Source organism: Anopheles bellator, chromosome 1 (assembly GCF_943735745.2).
Source record: "Anopheles bellator chromosome 1, idAnoBellAS_SP24_06.2, whole genome shotgun sequence".
Lineage (NCBI taxonomy): Eukaryota > Metazoa > Arthropoda > Insecta > Diptera > Culicidae > Anopheles > Anopheles bellator.
Window position 1 is genome coordinate 24,433,842 of NC_071285.1, and position 24,879 is coordinate 24,458,720.

Sequence of the window (24,879 nt, forward strand, 5' to 3'; positions counted from 1 at the left end):
CGCGAGAAAGCTTTTTGCGATAAAACTGTCCGGCGGAAAATTTGCTCTATCAGTCGGGGATCAGCTGTACACGATCGTTGTGACTTTCTGCACACGCCGCGCCCGTGACAGATAAAGCGAGAGAGAGAGAGAGCGAGAAGCGGAGTGCGTGTCACGGAAGCACAACGGCTGGTGATCGGTCGTTGGACGATTGTTTCGTGGAAGTTTCCGTGTTTGCGGGTTCGTGTCCCACGGTGCGGTGTCCCGTAACGCATCTGCCGAGCGTGACCTGCGGTGATAGGTGCTAAAATCAGAGTTTGCCAAAGCCAGTTTACCTCGGCCGTGGATCTGGTGGAGAGGTGAGATTTTTGCGGCTGCCGTAACATTTCCAAAGTTGGCGAATACTAATGTGTCCTCGAAGCGCCGAAGGAAGTCGACTTCAAATTTCGATAACAATGTGCCAAAAATATGCCAGATTGTAATGATTATCGTTCTCGTGATTAGTGAGGGTTCCAAAAACCGGTAACTGAACTCGGTGGAGTTCCCATCCATCAATACGAAAAACTACCCAAAGTCCCACAGTGCCCTGCATCGTGAAAACTGGTACTTTGCGTAGAAATTTGTGCTTTGCATCGGGAATTCCACACCGGTCACGACCTGGCTTCGGGCCTAGATTCCAGAGGTCCCGACTAATTGAATATTATTTCATAGGGGCGTGCTTCCCAACGACAACCCCTTCGACATTACGGATCCGTTATTAAATTATCACAGGTGATTGGTCCTAATAACAGTGCGGCCAGTTGTTGTGAGCTACTTTGAAGTAGCAAAACACCTTTAGCCAATTTGTTTGTCATTCGGTCGCCAAACGAGCGTCTTCAAGCCGCCCTACAATTTAACACATTGTTAACACCGTCCTCAACACGCAGTTCCTTTTTTTGTGTCTTTGCCGGAATTTTGTGTACTTGCGGTTGTTTGCACACGTTGTGATAGATGGGTCCGCTGGGTCGTGCAATAACGCCCAAAAAATACTAAACAGGAGATGGTATAAAACGGGCAAGTCAAGGTGCCATTTTGACCCCAACTGGGGTATCAGGCGTAGTTTGCTAGAGCTCGACTGGCTATAAAGTGAGGTCCGAACTAGGACAAACAGATCCTCCTGGCAGCGGAATCCCGGAGCTGTTGTCTCAGCTACCTCTCGGTACTCGGTCGGTTGTATACCAATTAACACGAACGAATTAGCGCTCGTTATCGTGCGAATGGCCGGTGTGTCCCAGGCCAGGCAACTTCTGCATGATTTCGGTGCCATATCTTGGCGCTTACTGCGCATCAAGCGGATAAAATGGCCCTCAGCTCCTATCTCCGGCTATCGTCAATCGTCTTGCTGGCCTCCTCCGTGGTTCTTATCTCCGTGGTGCGGGGTGTGCTAATCAACCAGTGGCAGTCGCATCGCTCCCCAGGGCCATCCTGTGCCATCCTGTGCGGCCCGTTTATTGTGGACCTTGAAATGCAAATCGTGCACTCCGTGGGCCGGAACTGCGCGAGAGTCACTTCCCCCCCCGAGCGAGGAAGCGTCTATTAGCGTGGTGAAAAGAGCTAACCGAGTGTGAAGTGCTAACTAACCGCCATCCTTTCGTTCGCAGGGTGGACAACGAAACCTCGTCGGCGCGCGGACCTCGGACGTCAGCCCGGTGCAGAGAGTGATCGGTGATGATGGGCGGCGTACTTGCGCTGTGAATTCTAAGCACACGCCTTTCGGGCGGTGAAGGTGAATCTGCCGACACGGTGAACGGACGGACGGCACGGTGCAATCGGATTCAGTGTGCGCGGGACGCAAAGTCATCGGAAGTCAAGCGGCGCACGCGGAAGCTCCTTCAAAAATGGTCTACTCGCCCGTAGTTCGGCTCATCAAGGCGAGCGGTAAGTAGGAAGCGGTACTGGGAAGAACAGCTCGCTGGGTCGAAGACCTCCCCGCGTCTCGGAGGCTTCCTCGAAAAGGTCATGCGGGTGGCGGAAATTCAAATCAAATCACTTTTACTAGACCAAGGCCAATAGATTCGCGCGGGGTCTTCCATTGACTGACAACAACATGGCGGACCACAACTTAACAACTATCTGGCTTATGGTTGAACTATTCACAATTTTATTTTTCTAACGCCACGTAATCCTATCGTGTTTGTAGAACGCGAGACAAAGCTTATGCAAAGCATTTGTTTAAATGGACGAAATATTGTATGACTTATCGAATGAATAATACCAAATCGAACTTCCAAATTAAAGAAACGATCAGAAAAACACTGACAAAGCAGCACCAAGAGAGCACAATTATGGAATTGACCCTTAAAGTCCTCAATGATCTCTAAGCACTAGCACCCTTTATGGGTTCCGCAAACAGTTTATTCATCCGCTGGCTGGTCCCGAAAGTTGGCCACGGAACGCCTACCGAACCTAGATTGGATGCCTAGAAAAGTTTCCACAAGGACTGCTTCTTCGGCTGCGGCTTCCAAGCGGCCGTAACAGGACTTCCGGTGGGTAAACTCTGGACATACGAGCTCGCCGGGTACCAAACCGACAGGACGGGCTTGAAAAGAATCGGCTCATCGTGCGGCACACGGACCACCGAGTCCCGGAACCCGGGCACTTCGGTGGCCGGCGGATCCTCCTCGGTGCTTACCTCGGTGGTCGTTACTTCCGCTGCTTCTTCCGCTGCCGCCACGGCGGCCGCGTGTTCCGCTTTTGCCTGTGCCACTTCCGGTGTGTCCTGCACGGGTGTGGGCAAATTGGAAGCATCCACCACGAACCCGTCCACGGCGTTGGCAGTGTAGTTCACCTTCTGCGTCACGTTGTTCGCATCGAGGTACTGATAGGCACCGACCACCGTGCCGTTGGCGTCCATCAGCTCCACTTTCGCTGACGATCCCGCATTGTAGCCGTACGCGTACTGTCGGCAATCCTGCCCAAACACCAGGTACTGGCTGCCCACCTCGTTCAGGCTGGGCAGAGCACACGGGTCGCTGGGTGCCGGCGACGCGTGGATCAGCAGCCCGCACGACAGTAAGGAACTCCAAAGTAGATACATTTAGGTTGCAGCTCCCCGAAGCAACTGGTGGCCCGGGACAGAAGCACAACCATAATTTATAGTGCCCTGGACCCCAATCGGTCCAGAAGGACCCCGAATCACTACCGCCGATGTCAATGGACCCAGAAGTCCAAACTTCAAACAAAGGTGCGACGGGGAAACCAGTTCAGGACCACTTGGCTGCGGGGCTTCAGTACGGAACAAAGAATTTAATTTAAGAAGCTAATGCAATCAACATGCTACCCAAACTGGTTCTGGATCCAACAGGTCAACCAATGTTCTAATTGGCGTGACCTCAAAACCGTTGTAATTACCTAAATCAATAGACGCGTTCCCCCACCAGTTCCGACAGGTTTGGGGACACTTGCAAGAAACGGCTCTCCGTGGCCGTAGAAACCATAAATCTAGACCCGGCACAAATCAAGCCCTTCGCAGCTGCGCCAGCGAAGAAGCGCGATCGTTCGGAGTGCAAACCATTTCCTACCCATTTCCCATTAGCGGCCACCGGGCAAGCAATCAAATTGATAGCCGACCGGTGACCGTAAACTTGTCATTGCGCTGCACTAATGGTTTGTGCAGTCTGACGCAACAATGGCTAATTTATGTATGCACCCGCACACGGCGCAAACCCCTTGCGGCCGCGATCTCCACTCGATCGTTAAACGTCCGCGCCTGTGGCCTGTGCGTGTCCCCAGAACGTCCAGAAATGAGCCTTTTCCTCTCGAATGTGAAAGTTACATCAATGCCCGACGCATGACGCATGGCTGGGCCAATCACTGTTGCAGCTGTTGGTGTGTTGCCGAGGAGAAGATGTCACGCAAGCGTCTCGTTAATGACAGATGCACGACGCCCGCTCCCGGGACACTATTTGCCCGACTCATCACTCTCCGCGCCCGGCAACCCTTTTTTTGTGGCCGGCAGCAGTTCGTGTCCTCGGTGCTAGAGAAATCAAATAGAAGCACTCCCAGCCGGGGTGGGCTGTTTCGCAAATCATTGCAACGCCATCATCGTAAAAGCGTGCGGGGCTAGAAATGGAATCGTGGGCACGTGTCCACCGGTGACCGTGTTTTTGCGGGCGATCAGAGATCGGGAATCGGGACACCGTTTGATGGCAGGTAGCTGAAGCGCTCTGGAGTAGAAGTTGATGAATGGAGAACAGTTAATGAAAAGAGCGCTCTCAAAGGACTTGTCTTGCATCCTAGTACTGGGTTGTTCAATAAGTATTGCGCTTCAATAACAGAGAACGTTAGCCTATATTTTGTTATATTGTGATCTTTCATTTCAATCAGTCAATTCCAATCATGAAAACAAAACCAAATATCGTGCAGAGCTTTAACTGTTATTTTTGAAAGGTTTAAATGCAAAGGAAATTTATGAACGAATTTCAAAAGAACATAAATCTTTTTCGCCTTCAATTAGTACTGCAGAAAGATAGCTGAATTTAAACGTCGTCGTACAAGCCTTTGAAGACCATCTCCATCAAGGACGTCCAAAAATAGTAGCATCACCGGAAATAGTAGAAAATATACAGGATATCGTCGAGTGACTGGAAGAGCAATATTTTGACTGAAATATTGGGTTTCAGACAGCTGTGTGCCGCATTCGCTAGAAATGGAACAAAAATGCATTCGAATGAAACTTTATCGGCCGCATTTGGAGCTTATTCGAAAGGATCAAATGGATTTTGTGCATTGAATCATCACTCTGAATGAGACCTGGGTTTATCAACATGATTCTGAATCAAAACGAGAGACTAAAAAATTGTGTGAACCTGGTTCTTCGGCTCAGGAACGAGTTTTGAAGGATGCGAATGGAATTTTGTTTGCGAATTACTTGCAAACTGGTGAAACAATAAATTTCGATCATTATTGTATCCTTTTCGATCACTCGAAGGAAAAAACCAACGTGATAAGAGACCTGGTTTGAATATGACAAAAATCCTTTTTCATCGCGACATTGCACCGTGCAGCAACTTCCATCTGTTTTCAGACAAAACATTTCATCCATGGAAAGCAAATCAAATCGATCAAATAATATTGGAAGCGTATTTTGAAGACGTTCCAGTTTCTCACCTTAGGAAAGGAATTCATAAATTGAAGTTTCGTTGGAGCAACTATATTGATGTTCAGGGAGACCAAACTGAGAGCGTGTTTCAAACCATAAAATTATGATCTTCATATTGACCATCTCCCTCAGACCCTCAGACCCTCGGACCATCCCTTTGCCAGTTTCCCAATGTCTCCCAAATGATTGCTCGATCCCTCGACAACACACAAGGCAACACTGCCATCGCTTGATCGCCGATCGATCGATCGGTAGTGCAAACCGAAGAAGTCATTGGCCCGTGCCCGCGCCAGTTCGCCGTAGTTCCGTGTTTCGCGCACGGCGCCACGCGAATATGTCGCCGCGCCATTGCATAACGTCGTCGCTCCGTCACTAACACGCTCTACCTCTCTATCTTTCGCACACAGATCGCATTCCGACCCGGTTCAATGTCGCGGTTATGCTTTTCCTTGCCTGCCTGATCAGCTACATGCTGCGCGTCAACATGTCCGTCAACATTCTGGCCATGGTGCCACCGATCCAGAGCAAGGCGGTCGCCGGACCGGCCGGCGATAGCAACAACGGGACGGTGGCACCGGTCCCCGATGCAAAGGTTCCCGATGTAGGTCCCTCCACCTGGGAGTCAGCATGGCAACAGCGTCTCACTTTCCCGTTCCTTCTCGTCCCTTCTTCCCCAGTACGGACCGCGGTACAACTGGAGCTCCCACGACCAGAGCATCATCCTGGGGGCCTACTTCTACGGCTACCTGGTGTCATCGTTGCCGGCCGGCGTCTGCGCCGAGCGCTTCGGTGGACGTAACATGGTCGGCCTGTCGCTGGCCTTTAGCGCCCTCCTCACCGCCCTTACGCCGCTCGCCGCCGACAGTGGCATGTGGGCGACGGTGGCCAACCGCGTTGTGCTCGGCATTTTGGGCGTAAGTATTCCAGGTTGAAGACCTGAAGGTGGGATTAGGAATAGTCCCCTGGCCCTGGGACCCCAGACCCCGGCCGAGGTGACACAATCCAGTGGCCCGCCCGGCGAAACCCCCTTAGAGGCTCCGGGCCCCTGGGAGTGAAAGTAAAACATCGCGAGTTCAAACCGGTGCCGCGGGGAACACGTTATGGCCGAGGGAATCTTTTTTTTTTCTTCTTCTTCCATCACGCCACGGTTTTGCCCGGGTGCGATTTACATTTTACACCCCGACCGGCCGGCCTGAGAGCCGGTCAACCGTGAGCGCGAATGCGTCGATGAGCTGGAAGTGGAGCGCCCGAATTCGCCCAACTACCAGTTCTGGTTTTTGATGGCCGACGTGTGCTCGACTTCCGATCGTAAACGATGACAGTGGCCGTGGCTGCCAGGTGGATTAGCAGCGGCAACGACAAACTACAATATAATTGGACGAATGTGTGGCCGAACTCACCGATATGGCACCGGCCGGCAGTGGCCTCTGGCTGAAAGTGAGCGTTTCGTGCCCGATGGGACTCAGTCAATTGTGGCGTAGGAATCTCCCGTTGGCCACGGTCACCTCCAGGCTGACAGTGGAAGTAACAGTCTGCCTTCTGTTCCGCAGGGGTTCCTGTATCCGGCACTGCACAATCTCATTTCCAAGTGGGCCCCACCGGACGAAAAAGGAAAGTTCGTTTCCGCTCTGATGGGCGGCACGTTCGGGACGGTCGTCACCTGGCCGCTGGTGGGGGTGCTGATCGAGACGCTGGGCTGGTCGTTTGCGTTCTACATCCCGGCGGCCATAGCGGCGATCGCGGCCGCCCTCTGGTACCTCATGGTGGCGGACAGCCCAGCGGCGCACCCTCGGATCAGGGCCGACGAGCAGGAGTACATCGAGAAGTCACTCGGCGATACCATCTCCAAGTCGAAGCTGCTGCCACCGGTCCTGTCGTTAGCCACGTCGCTGCCGTTCCTCTCACTCCTGGTGCTACACTTCGGTAACCTCTGGGGTCTGTACTTCCTCATTACGGCGGCACCGAAGTTCATGAATGAGGTAGCGTTTCGGGCGAATCCCCACAAACCGGCTTGCGACGGAGATTGATCTACGATGACCCGCTGGCTTTCCCCTCACTTCACAGGTACTTGGATTTAATCTGGCCAAAGCGGGTTTCCTGGCGGCCATGCCCTACCTGGCCCGCTCGCTGGCAGCGTTCTTCTTCGGCACGATCGGCGATCACATGCGGAAAAAGTCCATCCTCGGCGTGACGGCGATACGGAAATCGTTCTGCATGTTCTGTAAGTAGCGTTCCAATCTGGAACAAGTGGCTTATCTTCGAATATCTCAAGGTCAGACCGCAAGTAGGGGCTTTTGGGCCACTTTAGATTCCCTGATAGTTCTATAATTCGTGAGTCTTGTATCTATTTCTGCCGGAAAAGCCGAGCCCTTTCTCCGATCTCCGAAGCATCGATGCAGGGCCGGTCACATAACAGTCATTTATCTTTCTCGCCACTCGCCGTCAATCGGTGGAAATAATGTGCTGCGCCCTATTCACAAAGCCCCCAAAGAAGGTCCCCGAGCGATAGGAAAGCCCCCCTCGGGATGCCGATTGATGCAGGACACCGACGGATTGGCGGAGCTATCGTGACGGGTATTGCGAAGTCAAACGATCGACCGGCAATTTCCCGACTCGCCATTGCGCCAACATAAAGACCTGCGGGGGGCTATAAATAGCTACGGGCAGTGGACAGTGGGCAAGACATGGCCGACCCGGGTGGCTAATCAAGCGATTCCATTTTAATTGCCCCCACACAGCTCACATAATACCCGGCCTGTTTCTCGTGGGGCTGATCTACATCGGGTTCGACGCGTACGTCTGCGTCGCCATCATCACGCTTTCGCTCGGCTTCAACGGTGCGTCGACGATGACCAACCTGCAAAACTCCCAGGACCTGGCGCCCAACTTTGCCGGCACGCTGTACGGGATCATCAATTTCGTCGGCACGTCCAGCGGCTTCATCTCGCCGATCCTCGTGGCGCACTTCACCGGCGAGCGGAGCACCATGGACGAGTGGTCCGCCGTCTTCCTCATCGGGGCCGCCGTCTACATTGTGCCGGCCATCGCGTTCGTGCTGTTCGGCTCGGGCGAGGTGCAGAAGTGGAACGAGCCGGCCCCGAAACAGGTGGCGGACGCAGAACGCGAGCGTACCTAGGGCCCCAGGGGGGACGCGGACCTTCGGGGCCTTGGACACTCTCGAATCTCGAATCTCTTGGATGGCCGGACGTGCCCCGCTTCGGTAGCGGAAGAAAAAGTATTACTAAGCTTACGTTTTGTGCTGTACAGTTGCCGTTAGGGTTAGAGTCTGTTCTGTTTTGTTTTTTACATGAATACTTACACTTTACACATCCACACATACAGACACGCTTCGGAGGCGTGTCTGTGATGGACATGCGGCCTAATAAAGATTCTTAACTTATCCTTAACCTACACGCACGACGTGTCGTGCGTCTGTAGATGATCTAGATTTAAATAAATTGAATATACCGAACCTGGAACTCAGCAGTTGTACTTCCGGTGAGATGTGGAACAGTCCGACATGGCTTGTGGCGATTGGCTGGAACGGAATGTACGAACCTTGGCTTTCCTGTATCCATACGTTTGTCTGAGGAGTCAGAAACACCAGAAAAATTGTAGTCAGTTGCAGACCTCAGCGGCAGAAAAGACGTTTCCCGGGACAAATGTAACCCCGTGAAGGTCCTTTTCTAGGACGAACGGTTCCTCCTTTTTGGCTCTTTCTTTTTTCAACAACCTTCCTTTTTACTCTTTGTCTGGTGACTCTTTGTCATCGATCGACTCAAACTGATCGCCGAACGAGCGATCTCAGGATCAGTGTCGTTCGAAACGGAATCCTCCCATGAGTCGGTATTTCAACAAGGCCAACAAGGTCTTATCAATCGGGCGAGCTGTTGGGGTTGGCCGTCAGGGACGCTTCGGGTCTTCAACCCTTGCTCGACCGAAGATTTCCTTTGAACATTCTATACGCGTTCTTTTCAGTAAAGGCTTTCTTCGCCATTCTCAAGGTTCGTTCTCCGCTGCCTTTTTGTGGATCATTGAAAAATGGAAATATTTGTCGCCATCAAAATATCTATTTGAATGGCCCAATTCGTTAGTCTTTTTTTTAAGGCAACGGGCATTGAACGAAGCATCAGCAACAGAACAGAGCACATTTGTCACTGGACAGCAGATGCAGATGCAGTCATATAAGGCAGTTCTTTGCGTTTAGTAGACGTAATAAAGCCTGTGCCACTAAGAATCCGGAAAAGATTTATGTCTTCCAGCAGCGCCTCTGGTGGTCAGATTTTAAATGTTTTGATAGTTATGTCTTAATTAAACATTCGACTTTCAGTGCTTAAAGTTTAAAGAAAGAAGCAAAAATAATTCTGCACGCTCACGTCGAGAACCCCACGTGGTCTGCTTTAAAAATGTCAAAAACACAAAAATTCGCAAAATCAACCGTATATGCTGTGCTTTACTGTTTTTGGGAACCCCATACGTAGATCGAAATATTCAGAGTTGACGTCGTAGTGGAATATACGATCGGCAGCTGAACTGGAATGTTTTGAGATCAATCAAGGCAAATCGTGGACATTCGGTTCGGGATATTGCCAAATAATGTAGTACCAGCAGAAGTGCTGTCCAGAGGATCTGTCTGAAACAAAAAACGGGACACTTAAGCAAAACCTAGTCGCTAAGACACGCACTAGAAAGTCGTACGAGAAGATTCTTACGAGGTAAAAAGGATGTTTGCTTATGGACGACGAAACATACAGGAAAATGGATTTTAGACAGCTTCCTGGACCAACATTTTATCTTGCCACGGCACGGGGAGATGTCCCCTCCAAGATCAAAAAATTTGCAGAAAAATTAATGCTATGACAAGGAATTTGCACCTGTAGACAGAAATCAAGGTTTTTATCACAAACACAACGATGAACTCAACTCTATACAAGGAAGAGTACCTCAAAAAGCGAGTGCTATCATTTATTTTTAATCATTTAAGTCACACAAAGGTCCGATTAAGTTTTGGCCTGATTTGGAATGCTGCCACTAAAGCAGGGAGGTAATTCAGTGGTACTTTTACAATAAGGTGGATTTCATCGCAAAGGATATCAGCCCACAAAATTGCCCTGAACTCCGCCCAATCGAAAATTTTAAATCAAAAGGAAGTTGAAGAAGACTGGAAGGGTGATGCGGGATGCTGCAGAGATGGCGAGAAATTGGCAAAAATTAGCCGCTGAGGTTGATCAGAAGATTGTGCAGAAAATAATGGTGCGAATTCCAAAGAAGGTCCACGATTTAATCCAACGACCAGCAAAATAAATGCTTTACAGGCTTTACTACGCTCTAATAGTAGTCATAGACAGTCGGATCCGTGTTAGAGAAATTTCCCTTTCATTTCGGATTCTTCCTTTCAGACCACTGGTAGTGATTCAGGATGGCGTTGAAATTTATTGCCCCATCGGTATTATCTACGCTTATCTATATCGGCTAAGCCCTTTATCTACCACGATAACTCTACGAACTGCTGACGCCTCACTATAAACTAATCAGTAGTACCATACCTATTTCGCATTAAAAATGACGTGAATTTAACTATATCTTAATTCGTTCGGGACTTGTTCGAGTAACGCTGTGTCAACGCACGAAACCGGCTCGGTCCGCGTCCAACTTACGGTCCGGACCGTGGAAATCAAGCCACAATCGGCCATGTTTATCAACAGCGGATCCACCACAACCGACGGGCTTCCGACGGCGCGAATTTCAGCCCCGGTGTTTTTGTTTCATTTACGGCACCCAAAAAACCTTCTCCAACTTCACCCGACGCACGTACGATCGTGCAGTCTGGTGAACCGGACACACCGTGTGTGACCAAACACGGGGTACGTGATCGTTGGCCGGCAACAGTAGCTCATCGTATCACTCTGGCATTCGCAGTTCCACGCACCCTCGGTGCCCTCGGTCGTAGTCATGGACTGTAAAGAAGCTGCCAAACTTTTGGCACTAGCCATCGACGTATCAAATAACGCAACGACTTTATTCAACGACAAATGCTTACTAGACTAGGACTCTGCTTCGCCCCTGCAGCCCTTCGCCTCCCCCCTCGCGGCGGTGAGGACAGATCGACACAATCACTGGATTGTTTGTGGTGACGGGCAAGGTTTCTCGATTGTTGCCGAAGCCACCGTCGATCGATATCGAGCTGACGACGACGGCCCAACACACAGTCAGTCACCACGCGTCTCGCTGGTGTCCTGCATCCCGCACTACGCGCCACCCTCCCGTTGACACTTTTGGCTGGCGACATCAAAGTAGTATCCGTGGGCGCAGTTGAACTTGTTCTCGTCACACATTGGCCTGGGCGGAAGGAGGTTAGAAAATCCATTACCAGAACCGGGGGCTACTACAGATTCGAAATCCAGCTCCAGGGTACTTACAGGCCACGCTTGCAGAGGTAGTACGATCGTCGATCGTGCGGATCCTGCACAATCCCGTCCGCCGGGCAGATGCTCACCGTGTACGGGGCGAACGCCACGGCTGGGGGACCCGCGACGGCCAGCGCGTGGAACTGGATCCCTGGCATCGGTGGCGGCGGTTGAGGTTGGGGCGGCGGTGAATATTCCGAATAGAGTTTGGCCATCGGGCAATGGGACGGTGGCAGGGTCGGAGGTACCGCTGTGCTGGTGACTGGAGGTGCCGAGGACACGACGCCATTCAGCGCAAATCGGAGCGGATGAGGACAGTAGGCAGAAGGTGGCCGGAACGTCACGGCGCTGTTGGCGAAGAATGGGATTGCAAATTTTGGCGCCATCGTGGTCGTGGTCGTCGCAGCGGTAGTCGTAGTCGCTGGTGTCTGGACCTGGGCGGTGGCAATGAACCGGATCCCTTCCGGCGCCGGTGGAGCGAAGTGTCCCGTGACAGACGGTGGCAGAACGGCGCAGCACTTCTTGCGTGGTTCCCGGTACAGCACCGGTTGGACGGGGGAGCCCTGCTCCGAGAACAGCTGCGGGGGGCTCATCGCTCCCCCCGAGCAGCCACTCTCGGAGTAGAGCTGGGCCGTAGCTGCGAACCCGGACTGCTGCTGCTGCTGCTGCTGCTGCAGGGCCAGTGCGTTCTGCATACCGGTCAGGATGTTAAACGAGTCCTCGTCGTCCGGTTGCAACTTCGCATCGACTCTACCGCCAAGCTCAACATGGACGACCGGGTACGATGATGCCCCGTTGGCCGTTGGTTGCTGGAAGAAGAGCGCGTCGCCATCGCTGGAACCCCCAAACTCGTCCGACTCGGAACCATCGTGTACGATCGAAGCGATGAACTTGTTGTCCATCGGCTCGTAAAGCACCTCCGTAAACGCGGCCATCGGGTCGCTGGCCACCGGCACTGTCTGGGGTGGCGGCCTCTTGGTGTCCTCCGATCCGTCCACGTAGATCACCATCGGTTTCTTGTCGTACGGCTGGCCATTGTAAGGACCCGGGTTGCTGTAACCGCCGTACGCGGGTGACTCGAAGTGGTAGATCTGCGGCTCGCTGATGACGGCCGGTGGCTGGTAGTCGGTTTGCAGTGCCGCCAGTACGATCGCCGTCAGCGGGTACTGCCCGTCGCCGCAGATGTTGATCGGATCGTCCTCGTCGTAGTAGAACACGGCCAGCCCGCCGAGACCCTGCTGCACCACGAAGCACACCTTCTCCTTGATCGACTTCTCGTTCTCGTACGAGTACCAGGACAGGTCGCGGAACGCGTACGGACTCTTGGCGCTGGCATCCCAGATCTCGAGCGACCCGCTGTACAGCTTCCGGCAGATCTTGTAGTACGGCCGGATCTTCAGCTGCAGGGCCGGCGTCCCGACGCGGTACTCGTTCTGGATGTACAGCTTGTACGTTAGCGTCATCGTCTGGATGACGATCACAATCTTGCTACTGCACAGACCGGCCATCTTCCAGCGGTCCACATGGTAGTCCTACCGCCCCCCGGGGGGAAAACCCGTTAGTTTCGATCGTTCGGGGATCGTCGTGAGATCCTGCACCAGGTACTTACAATGTTGTTGGACGAGCCGGGACTGGACGAGTAGAGGGGTGCGATGAACGAGGTTTTTCGCAACTTCCGAAACTCCGTCGTGCTCAGAATGACGTAGTCGGCGTACTTTGCCAGCTTCTCGACCGGATAGTTCACCTCGATCACCGACGGACGGCTTGGCACGGTCACCGTCAGTCGCAGCCCGTTCCGATCGCACGCCAGCCGAAGATCCCTCAGCAACCGCACGTACTGGTCCTGAAAAGACATCGCAGGCGCATGAGTCACCTGTCTGGGTCCTGTCCGAGAACCGACGACATACCCGTTCCTGGGGCGCCGGATACAGCCACGAAAGATCGATCCCGTGGAACCCGTTCGTCAGCGTGAACTCGACTAGGTTATCGACGAAGGCGGCCCGCCGCATCTCGTCGCTCGAGAGGTACACGAACAGTTCCGAGGGCACCACCGAGCCACCGAACGAGACGATGATCTTCAGACCGACTCGCTTCTTGTAGACACCTAAGACACGGAGAGCGAGGAAGCATTAGTCGCACCGGTCAATCACTGACCACCGTGGGGGAGCACTCACAGTTGTCCTTGAAAAACGGGAGCGGCACACCGTCCGGGCTGATCAGGATGTCCGTCACTATCAGGTACCCGCTCTCGATGTGGTCCAGCTTCGTGTTGCCAAAGTTGGAACTTTTCACCGTAAGAAAGAGTGCCGGTTGGGTGGCTTGGGCCACCCCAGCACTACCGAGCACCACCACCACCACCGTGAGCAGCCACCCGAGAGGTCGCGCACTGACACCCATGCTGTCCTGCTAGCCTTTTTCGAAACCTGCGCTCTGCGCGTACCTAGAGCCAACTAGAGTGCCGTGCCGTGGACAGCCACCATACAGCACCGTACTAAAATTGTCCCCCGTGGGCTGCGGACCCTTATATAAACCCTACCAGGCACCCCCCCGGTTCTGGGCTTTTCACCCCACAAACCGCAGCGGCCCGACTATCACCGAGCTAACCGTTTGGTTTTTTTGGTGCCCCATTTGCAGCGCTCTTCTCAAAAACGCACGCCTCGCACCCTGCGCGCTGCGTGTTTGCACGCAAAACAACGTTTCCCGTTTCACGCACACCCATCGCCCGGTGGTGATGGTTTCCAGTGATAGTTCCGTCCCCCGGGGCGGGCGCTTACCCCGAAAACCGGAACGTGAACGTTGGGCCATTTTTCGGCCTGCCCGGCCAAGCGCATACCGTGGGGCTACTGCATAGCTCCTCCATAATCTAGGAATTTGCCAAAAGACCTAGAGGAAGCGGCCGCCGTCTCACGTGTGTGGAGTTGGGTTCCTTTTTGGGCAAACAACCGCAAACCTCAAGATTATCTCAAGCAGCTGTGACCTCTCTGGAAACGAAAAACCATCGCCTAAACCGATCAGTTCCTCGTTAGCATCAGGGTCAGGTGCACGGTCACCCGAAAACCACATACCGGAGCGTGTGTGTCACGCAAACAACCGATAATGCCCAACCCTGCCCAGCACACGGTGCAGCGTTTTTCCACATCCTTTTCCCCGACGGCCAATCGATGGGGACACGAAATAAAAACCAACGATGGCGATTCGGTCGAGGTCGGGCAAGCTGTTGGAGGGAATAGGGGCTGCATACCTAGCGTAGGATGGCGGCCTGTACCAGGCACTTAGTTGTAATTGTCACGTGCCAAGGACATTCTTACTCGGTTTGGTACAGGAAGAGTTGGCGGTTCATCACGTTCCAAAGTCCGAAGCGTCTTAAATTCGGTTGAGAAATTCTTCGCTTCACGGTGCACTGTCTTTGACTTGAAGGACTTGTGGGATCGAGTGAAATGTCGCTAACCGAGTTTTCGGACAGCTACTACTTTATGCACCAAACAATTTACACCATATTTCTATCGTTGCGACACGGGACGCATTAACGTTGGGACGTTTGTATACCTCTGTTAGTATGTTTTAACCGGGTTTGTATCTTCTACCTACGCTTAAGTCACGGACGATCGACACTCCTGGAGTGATTCTGTGCTCTGATCATGCGGTTGATGGTCCAAAAATATGCCAATCGAGGCTCTTCGGTAACGAAAAGTTCGCCAATGTCCAATGTTTATTGTAATTGTGAAAACCTATTTTTAATTTATTATTTTTAAGCATAGATCTGCAACTTTTAAGCGAATCGCTGCAACTTCTCATGCTTCGATTTCGAGTTTTTAAATGACTTATGCGTTTTAAATACTACTAGAACAACAGAAACGCTTAAAAAGTTATATAATAAGAAGAGTTATGACATAAAATAGGATAACTTAACCGTAGAATAGTGAATCTTGCGAAAATAAAAACAATCGACAAAAGTGCTTCGAAAATGTGGTTTGGGGAATTAGGCGACAATGTGGCTAACATCAGATCCAATTAATCCGGTGCTCTAAATTATCAACTCAACCGATCAAACCCGAATTCGGGGTATGCCTCCATTGGGCTTGTGGAGTGGTTTAGGCAAACTTATGATAACTTCAGTACCAGCTGATTTTTATTAAACTTTCAGCATTAATACTGAATACTGAATACTGAATAATACTGCCGTTTCTTTTAATTACCATCAACTTGTTGAAAATTGAATACTTTTCTAGGTGAATTAATGGTTCTAGCCGCGCCTAAATGTATGCAACTGTGCGTACTTGAGCTACGAACGTCGCTCAGCGTGTAGCTCAAATTCAATTCCCCGTTCAAAATCCAAACGCCTGTCAGTTTGAAAAGGCCAGTTATCGTCAGAGGAAACACAATATAATCGACTTGTGGAATAAATGTCATGCCCGAATGCTCTGCTCCAATGATCGACCCCCTCAATGCCATTACTGAAAACCAATTAAATATTAATTGAATTTTTCATGACATTTTCTTGTGAAAAATAGATATAAAATATACAATGGTCTAGTGCAACACAATCGTGCAACAATGCCTTAAACTCGCACACTAAGCCACCCGATAGCAGAAATATGCGACCAAACGCTGAGACCACAGAGCCAAGCGCACGAGGAATTTTCTTTTTTTACCGCCCGCTCTTGCCATCTCGCTCAACCTCTCACGCTCCGAGGCACCCTGGCTTATCACTTTTCCGTGCCATTGGGCGTGTAGGGCGTGAAACTTGCCCGCAGCAGCAGCAGCAGCCGACGAGCATGAAAAAGCGCGCATCACGAGCTTCGTGGACATAAAAACCGCCAGCGGCGTGTGCTGAGCGTGATCGGCCGCGTAAACGCGTAGGACTGAAAGGGAGAAGAGCGAGAGAGAGAGAGAGAGAGAGAGAGATCAAGTAGAGACCTCTGGGACGGATGGCAGATACCCGGCACACGAGCGCGCGAACCGCGGATATACGCGAATCGACCAGCGGCTGGCCAATCCAGTTGGAAACGATCGATCGGCCAGAACCGAACGCACGATTTGCGCCGTCGCCAGTTACCCCGTGCTGCGGTCAGTCAGGTGGATCCAGATCAGTGTGCTGGGTGTGCTCTTTAGGGGACGGGACCACGGGTGGCACGGCTTTGCTTAGTGTTGCGCATGTGGGAACCCGGGTGGCAGACAATGCGAAAGGCAGTGTTGATGTGTGAACACGCGATCCGAACCAGCGATTGATTCGACGTAAGACAAGACACTCTATAAATCTCGCTCGCTAGTTTTGCTTGTTTGTTTTCTGCCGTGTCTGCGACTGGCGGGGACTTGGTAGTTCCCATTGCACCGCCGGAATCCTGCCCCGTGAAGTGAAGTGTGTCCAATAAATGTGCCGAAATGCCGAACTGACGGACGGACTGAGCCACTTGAAGGTCACTTTGGATTCGCAGCCTAAACAACCACCACCAGCAGCATTTGAAATGGCAAAAGCTGGACGCGGTAACTGGAACGAGTTCCGTGTGACCGCTCTAGAAAGGAAAGGAGCTGCCTGTCAAGCGCGTACGGAGGAAAGCCCTTCCAATTCTCCGGCTCCGGTGGCCTCCGCCGGTCAACCGACACGGAAACCCACGGTCCGCCGGACCGTAAGGCGTAAGGCCAGCCGAAGGATAACACGGTCACAGCTGCCCGCAAGACCTTGCCCTTTCCGGCCGTACGGCTTTTCTATGCAAAGTCACTTGCTTCTGTATAGCGTCCAAGTACCGATAGCAGTTCGGGGGGATTGGCAGAAATCTGCATCGGCCCTACGGTCACTAACCCAATGCTTGTGGGGCGCCGGGGCGACCTTCCTCTGCCAGCGGAATGTTGGGTCCGTTGGGCAGCATGCACGTCCTTTTTGTCGTCATTCTTTGCTGCGTGTTGCTGGTAATTTCGTAACACTCACCGTGCCGCGTTGGTGTGGGTCACAAACTGCCGTATCGAGTCGTCAGGTTCCGCAGCTTAAGTATGGTGGCGATATCGCGGCCACCTAGCAGGGCTAATTTTGCCTCCCCATTTTGGTCCACGCCGGTCTGTTATCTTCCTGCAGGCTGGTTCGCTGTACGGTTGTAGAACCGGCTTCACGAGATGCTGGTCGAGCCACGGTGACGATAATGACGACGACAACGGTGAGGATCTGGTTCATAATTGGACCGCAGCACATTCCGCCAATCGTCAATTGCTTCAATAAAACAGGCGAACACGAAACGCGTTTCACTTTAGCGCCAAGACCCAACACTCTGGCCAGTGACAAGCAACACAGGAGCTTGGGGTCCAGTGATTGAACGTTTAGTTAGTTCGATATTGATTGTGGCAATTCCGATGATCAGCGTATTCCGCCAATTCTGGGCCAATCACAAACCGATCGCTCGGAGATTCGTCGTCCGTATTATTTGAGAACACATTTCGGGCACACAAAAGGCCCCTTAATTACTGTTTCCAGGAAGAAGCCCCTTAATTCCAGGAAGAACTGTTCACACGGCGATGTTTGCGGTAAACTTCGAAACTCGGAAAAACAAACGCAAAACCCTGGCGGCCATACAGTGTTTACCAATTAAATTCGCAGCTCGTTAAATTATCGAAGCAGCAAACGTGTGGATCGGCGGAAGCCGAACCCTGGGGAGTAGGGACAAGGTGAAAGCGCTCTTTCTCTTAGTCCGTGGCGCCAAACTGATCATCGCCACGCCTGTCGGGGTCTCCCATCGTTTTCTACTTAATAATGAATCCGGCAAATAAGTCACACGTAAACAAGTAAAGTACCCTGGGAGCCCCGGGCCCTTGTTCCGGGGGATGGGCCCAGCGGAGAATCGGTTAATGATGAACAATTTTCACATCATTGCCCCGGGGGGGGGGGTTGACCGCGGTTCCGACAGTGACGGGCGTACGCCACATTGTGGTGCTTCACGAAACCACCGATTACGGCACCTTATCCGACTCGATCCGGGTGCGACTACTGTTATTACCGGATCACCGTTGATTACCGGCATGCGATGTTGTTTCGGGGGAGGCCGAAACAAGGCACACGGCAACGAAAAGGTCACGTTTCCGGCGAATTAGAATCTGGAACCTACCCAGCTTCTGGTGCGTGCCCGCGCGAGGTGACGTACTGCCCGCACACAAACAACAATGCCCCACCCCCACCCCCCTGACCCCAGCCAACATCCGATCGGACCGGAAGCGATAGGCCATTACAGATCCCGAACTCTCGGGGCCATAAAACCGAATTAATGGTTCTGTGTGCGGTTCGTTGTCGCGCCGGTCGTTGATGTCTTTCTCTTTAGTGTACGAGACTTACGAGACGAGACTCGACGTGGTGTTGAGGTGGAAATTTAAGCTAATGAAAACACGGTTCCGCGGAGTTCCAGCGTTCCAGAGCGAGCAATGCAACCGTGTCGCTTAAGAGCAAACTACGAAACGAAAGTCAACATTTGCGATCGTTAACTTGCATTTTAACTTGCAGGGGGCAGGTGTCAGGAGGGCGACCTGGAGGGTGCCGGACGGGCTGGGCTGCGCTAATAAATTACTGAGTCGTCGGCCAAGCCGTGATAAACAATCTGAAATCGTTTACTGATCGCCGACCCAGCCGGCGGCCATCGAACAATTGAAGCTTCCACCGTACCGTCCGTGAAACCTTGCGTGGCGGTTGCGGGTCGGACCATATGTTAAACGCATTTAGAAACACGTTCCAGTAACACCTGAATTGGGAAGCCTTGCCGTCGGACAAGGAGGTAGCGGAGGTTGATTCGGCTCACGTGGCACCTCCAGCAGAGTAGCGCGTTGTAGCTCACTGACCGTTTTGAACTATCCACCGTTCCTTTACAGAGTCTCATCTGTATACATCGTAAAACAGAGCTTGGAACAGTACCCAAGTCTGGACTGTTTTTTTTTGATAATAGACAAGCTTTAGTAGTAGTTCTGTTCGTAGCAGAAAATCTTACAAGTATCCTTAGCAGCCAAAAAGACCCATAGCCGAACAAAGTACTGTGGGAAGCGTTGTAAAAAAATCGGAGCTTCTAGGGACTTGCCAACTTAACACTTAATTCACTGCAACCGGTATATTTAAAGCTGGCCAAAAAGTGTTCCTATTTTCAATTCTGTTCATTGTTTTTTTCTCACTTATTGAATCTTTTTGGACGGCGTTTTAGGCAACACGTAATAAACCAAACACTGTAACCATATTCGAAGCCTTACTAGGGAACAGCAAAGGCACTTCGACTCTACCTATCTCAGTTACCATGTGCTTCCCTCAACTGTCGTTCGATTCGTGTAGACATCTAGCAATCCTTGACTTACAGTTAAGCTGATACATTTCCATATTTAGGGGTAATCAAAACCATTTTCCATTTATGCTTCCGATACTACAACAGGCCTCCAGCCCTTTGTCAACACGAACCAGTAGAAGGTTCAGCTCCTCATTGTTGTCGCTAAAAAACGAGCACTAGTCACAATGATAATCGACACGAGCGCCATTCGGGGTAGGTTTCGTTTTTGGGCAAACGACGCACAATGTTGCCCAAACCAAAGCCAGTACGCCCCACTGCGCATCTACTACAATCTACTACGCCCTTCCCGCCCTTTGTAGCAAGCGTCCCCAAACGATTCATTGTAACGATCATGATTTTCGTCGCGTGCACGGCGTCGTTTATGTTGCGTGTCCACATGTCGATCAATCTGCTCGCCATGGTACAACCCACCGTGACCGGTGCGAATCGTAGCGCAGCGATAGTCACGACCAACGCGACCTTGACCAACGGCGACGATTTGGCAAACGGTACGCTTCCGACGACGGGCGGCGACGAAAACTCGTTCCTGCCCTTGAACGACACGGCCGGTGGAGAAACGGTGGTGCCGATGGTTCCCAACTTTGGGCCCCGATACGAGTGGAGCCAGAGTATACAGAGCCACATTTTGGGGGCCTACTTCTACGGCTACCTCCTGACGTCACTCCCGGCGGGACCGCTGGCGGAGCGCTACGGACCCCAGCGGCTGATCGGTTATTCGTTTCTGCTATGCGCTGCCGTTACCGCGCTCTTCCCACTGCTCGCCATGATCGATGCCACGGCCATCATCGCGGGACGGTTCCTGATCGGCTTCCTGAGCGGGTGCGTTTACCCGACCCTGCACAACGTGATCTCGCGCTGGATTCCGCCGAACGAGAAGAGCAAAGCCGTCGCCTGCATCGCCGGTGGCAGCACGTTTGGCACGGTCATCACCTGGCCGTTTGCCGGCCTACTGACCGAGCAGTTCGGCTGGGTGTACGCGTTTTACGTGCCCGCGCTCATGTCGGCCCTCGTTGGTCTCATCTGGTTCTGGCTGGTGGCCGACGCGCCCAGCGAGCATAAGACGATATCGAAGGAGGAGCGCGACCTCATCGAGGCTTCATTCGGCAACACGGTCTCCAAGAGCAAAGCCCGACCACCGATCGGGGCCGTGCTCACCTCGTTGCCCTTCATGGCGCTCGTGCTGTCGCACTACAGCAGCTTTTGGGGGCTCAACTTCTTCGTCACGCAAGCGCCAAAGTTTATGAACGAGGTGCTCGGCTTCAAGCTGGCCAATGCCGGATTTCTCTCCAGCCTGCCGTACGTGGCGCGCATGTTTTCCGGCTTTCTGTTTGGTTTCATCGGGGACCTGCTGCGACGTCGGGAGGCCATGAGTGTGACGGCTTTACGCAAATCGTTTACCGTTTTCTGTAGGTTCATCATAAACTGTGCACCACGACCGCCACTACCAAGCCTAACCTTTCGAATAATTCCTCCCACGGACAGCTCACTTCCTGCCGGGTGCGTTCCTGGTGGCGCTCCCGTTTCTGGCGCGTGATCCGATCGTCACCGTGTCGTGTATAATCGCGTGCCTCGGGTTTAATGGCGCGTCAACGATCACCAACCTGGTGAATGCGCAGGACCTGGCCCCCAACTTTGCGGCCACTTTGTACGGGTTGATGAACTTCCTCGCGACAACGGCCGGCTTTCTAGCGCCCATGATGGTGGCGTATTTCACGAAGGAGAAGGTAATCGCAATCGCACCAAACGAGACACCCTCACACTGGCTAACGGTCCACTTGATCACCTGCAGAACACGATGGACGAATGGAAGTACGTGTTTCTCATCACGGCCGGTTTCTACATCGCATCCGGGGCCATTTTCACCATCCTCGGTTCGGGCAAGGTGCAGAAATGGAACGAAATCAAGGAGCCTCCCACGGAGTCGCCGACCCCGGCAATACAGAGCGTGCGGTTGTGAGGAGCGGTGTATCCGGGCCGGATGGGCCGGAACCAACAACGACAGTGCCTTTAATAATTTTATCTGTTTTAGTGTGAGCATCGGACAACGCGTAGTTCCCGTGCAGGATGTGTGTAAAGTTAGCATATTTAAAAAAAAACACTTCAATACATGACAGCTTATGCAAGCGAAATATATTATTGTGCGTCAAGCCGTTGTTTTAAAATCTTTCCGATAAAATATTAAAAATCGATAAAATATTAGTAATTTTATTGCATGATTCGAACTCTATGCAATTATCAGCTTTTTGTTAGCTGGTGCTTCGTAGCACGGTAGGTAAGTAGCATGTTCGCAAATATATGGGCGAAAATATATAATGTAATATATGAATGGAAATAAGAAACACAAATTATAAATTCGAGAGCGACAGTAAATATCGTTCAGCATTGATAAAATAGGCGATCCTCTCTTTGAGACGGCCGCAGATTAAACGCCACACAGCAACATTCTTGAGGCACACTCCTTGCCCACCAAACGAGCATATTCGCGCAACTCGGGAAGCTCCTCGAAAGATTCCTAGAAGAACCGAAAAAGAGAAAGTCCGGGACAGAGTTTAGCGGATATCGGGGAAACATCAGCCACAGTCATGTCATTACCTGGAACTCCGAGTACGTCATACACGGAGCCTCGCGGGCTACAAGAATGTCACCTAGATCACGCTCGTTCGGCAGGTTATCATCTTCCGCCTCCGGATCTTCGTTCAACCGGCAGTACTTGCTGACATCCAGTTTATCCTTAACCGACGTGTCGAGCAAATGCCACGAGAACACCTCCGGGCAGAGCAAGTAGGATGGCTGCAAGTTCCCCTTATAGCGCATCTTGGGGCACGATTGGATGTAGAATCCCATGTAGTAATTTTTGAGGGTTGGCACCTGCTTGTGCAACGCTCGCGAGAAAGCGATCTCTCTGAAAACGAAAGCCAAAGCAAGGTTAGGAATCTGCAGTGTCTTATGCAACTAAATACTAACTTTAGCGAACCGTAGGTGCCAAGAGAAAGAAATTGAAACTCGGGATCGTAGAAAAAGTACACCGAACTAACGCAGTACGGCAGCACGTCGATCACACCGACGGCGATCAGACGATCATCCAGCCAATATTGCTGGTGAAACGAGCCCAATTCTCCGGATGCCTGAAGCAGAAGAGAAATGAAGTTAATGGATCAATTGGACTCCAAGCGTCACGCAAAACTTATTCTGAATTTCTTGCTTGACAAAGAACCTTCTAAGCTCATCTAAGCAACGGAGCATACTGTTAGTAGATACCGTAACCAACGTGGTGTTAGAAGGTAAACAACTCAACAGGTTAGTGACTTGGAAAACTCTCTGTATCTTGTTTTTGGAGGCAGCTTTTGCTAAGCTCCGCACGAGCAAAATTAGATACTTTTAAAAATACACAAACATGTAGCAGCAACGTGGCCACGTGTAAATGTCAACAGAAAGTGTTTCGTAATCACTATATTGTGAGAGGGCTTAAGAAGGGACGTAAAATACCTTAAGTGGGGATTCCACCAAAAACTCCAGATAGTCAGCAATCGAACCGGGGCGATCATTGTGGATAACCGTCTGATACTTTTCAAACAGAACGTACGAAGCAATTTGGGCCTCTTTAAATTGTGCCCCGGAAGTCGAAACTGTCACAATCTATAGGATCAACCGATTGGATTGGTTTTTACCGTTTCGTTGGTTGCAAGTAAAGGATTAGAGAAACGAGCAAGAGATGCAAATAGAAAAAAAAAGAAAACAAACAAGAAAAACCATTAGCTAACTCTCGATCACTTGCGTCATTCACCTTGAGCGGAGTTTTGACTAGAAAACGCTTGTAGCGGTCGATGCTCAGCTTGGAGGGTGAATCCTTGTGTATGCGCTGCTGGTACGCGGTGTACACTTTGTAGGAGGGGACCGTGGCACCTTCCTCGGATTTGACCAACTTTACCTAAAAACGAAGAGCCAAAATCGAAATTGTGACTGATCGGTCACTGCCACCGCGACACGCGATCGTACCTTCAACCGGTGTGCTGCCGGTTCGTCGTCCCGCGGTGCATCGTCAAGGAAATCTTCCAACGTTTTCACGATATTCTTCCCCTTCGCTTTGTTCATCATGTGCTTCAGCTCCACGCCGGAGATTCCCTTCTTTTGCAACTTTTCCTCCTTTCGCTCGATGCGCAACAACTTTGCTTTCTTAGCCGAATTGGCTGACCCGAAACCCTTCGACTGGGTCGAAACTTTCGATGTGTTTCCGGTCAACACTTTCGTCATGCAAGTACCATCTACCTGATCGGTCGGAGCGTCACTGGGCTTAGCAACAGCCAAATCCTCCAGCGTAGCGTCCGTCATGTCTGCGAACTGCGGCTGCTTCGAAGGAGCCCGAGGTGCTTTCATCATAACGCAATCCCTACCTTCCTGGAGCTGCTCGTCGTCGGCGGACTCTTCGCTTTCGTGTGGCTCTTTGATGCCATCACGCAGAAACTTGTTCACACGTTTGATAATTTTCTTGTGCGACTTGCTCAGCTGGAAGTTGAGCGCGTCACATTTGATCGTGTAAGATGGGCAGCAAGTAACTCTCATGATCGGTTTGTAGCAATAACAACCGGATCTTCTCCAGCCCCGATCAATCAAATCCTGATAATCCTGGCAGCCCAATTGGTGCGCCCACATACCTAAAGAGAGTGATACGAAACGCCAACAGGTAACTTACCGGTCAATGAGAGTTTTCATTGTCGAGGAATAACGAATAACTTTACCGTAGGAATGGCATGAAACCGGCTGCGAGCAATATCCGCAGCGGTAGTTGGAGTGCCTTCCGTAATACTCAACCAACGAGGACGGATTCATGGTTTCGTTGGATCCAACCGTAAGGCCGATGGCTGCCTATAGCAAAGTTTTACAACAATCGAAACTGGCTTTTAGGGAAAGCTATTTCTGCACCCGTTCGTTTTCGTCACCGACGCGACGCTGACTGACAAACGCTCCGATTTTTTGTTTAATGCGCGTTGGAATGTTTCAGAGTGGGAAAACCGGTTTGCGGTTTTTTCGCCATTTTGTTTTTCACCAGAAA

The 24,879-nt window shown here is 51.6% G+C and overlaps 4 protein-coding genes across 6 annotated transcripts; 2 read left to right on the forward strand and 2 right to left on the reverse strand.

Moving 5' to 3' along the window:
* Positions 1-139: 139 nt before the first annotated feature.
* Positions 140-8,575, forward strand: LOC131213801 (sialin). The gene is made up of 7 exons (XM_058207934.1): positions 140-338; positions 1,620-1,896; positions 5,527-5,651; positions 5,746-6,033; positions 6,670-7,098; positions 7,184-7,340; positions 7,858-8,575. The coding sequence occupies exons 2-7, from the start codon at positions 1,857-1,859 to the stop codon at positions 8,253-8,255; spliced, it is 1,437 nt and encodes a 478-aa protein (XP_058063917.1). The 5' UTR covers positions 140-338; positions 1,620-1,856; the 3' UTR covers positions 8,256-8,575.
* Positions 8,576-11,367: 2,792 nt separating this feature from the next.
* On the reverse strand, positions 11,368-13,923 carry LOC131215280 (uncharacterized). Its single transcript, XM_058209668.1, has 5 exons — positions 13,701-13,923; positions 13,434-13,630; positions 13,136-13,369; positions 11,539-13,058; positions 11,368-11,458 (listed from the first exon to the last, which is right to left on the reverse strand). Exons 1-5 carry the CDS (start codon positions 13,921-13,923, stop codon positions 11,368-11,370), a joined length of 2,265 nt encoding a protein of 754 aa, XP_058065651.1.
* Positions 13,924-16,615: 2,692 nt separating this feature from the next.
* LOC131216468 (putative inorganic phosphate cotransporter) lies at positions 16,616-21,873 on the forward strand. Its single transcript, XM_058210965.1, has 5 exons — positions 16,616-16,761; positions 19,914-20,021; positions 20,129-21,235; positions 21,312-21,553; positions 21,619-21,873. The coding sequence occupies exons 2-5, from the start codon at positions 19,994-19,996 to the stop codon at positions 21,784-21,786; spliced, it is 1,545 nt and encodes a 514-aa protein (XP_058066948.1). The 5' UTR covers positions 16,616-16,761; positions 19,914-19,993; the 3' UTR covers positions 21,787-21,873.
* Positions 21,874-21,945: 72 nt separating this feature from the next.
* Positions 21,946-24,790, reverse strand: LOC131211197 (arginyl-tRNA--protein transferase 1). Of its 3 annotated transcripts, XM_058204589.1 has the most exons (7): positions 24,566-24,789; positions 23,826-24,481; positions 23,614-23,757; positions 23,316-23,465; positions 22,794-22,954; positions 22,422-22,731; positions 21,946-22,341 (listed from the first exon to the last, which is right to left on the reverse strand). In XM_058204589.1, exons 1-7 carry the CDS (start codon positions 24,654-24,656, stop codon positions 22,252-22,254), a joined length of 1,602 nt encoding a protein of 533 aa, XP_058060572.1. In that variant the 5' UTR covers positions 24,657-24,789; the 3' UTR covers positions 21,946-22,251. The 3 variants fall into 3 exon arrangements, with proteins under 3 accessions (XP_058060572.1, XP_058060589.1, XP_058060580.1); XM_058204606.1 differs by lacking the exon at positions 23,316-23,465 and having other exon boundaries at positions 24,566-24,790; XM_058204597.1 differs by lacking the exon at positions 23,614-23,757.
* Between the last annotated feature and the right edge of the window lie 89 nt (positions 24,791-24,879).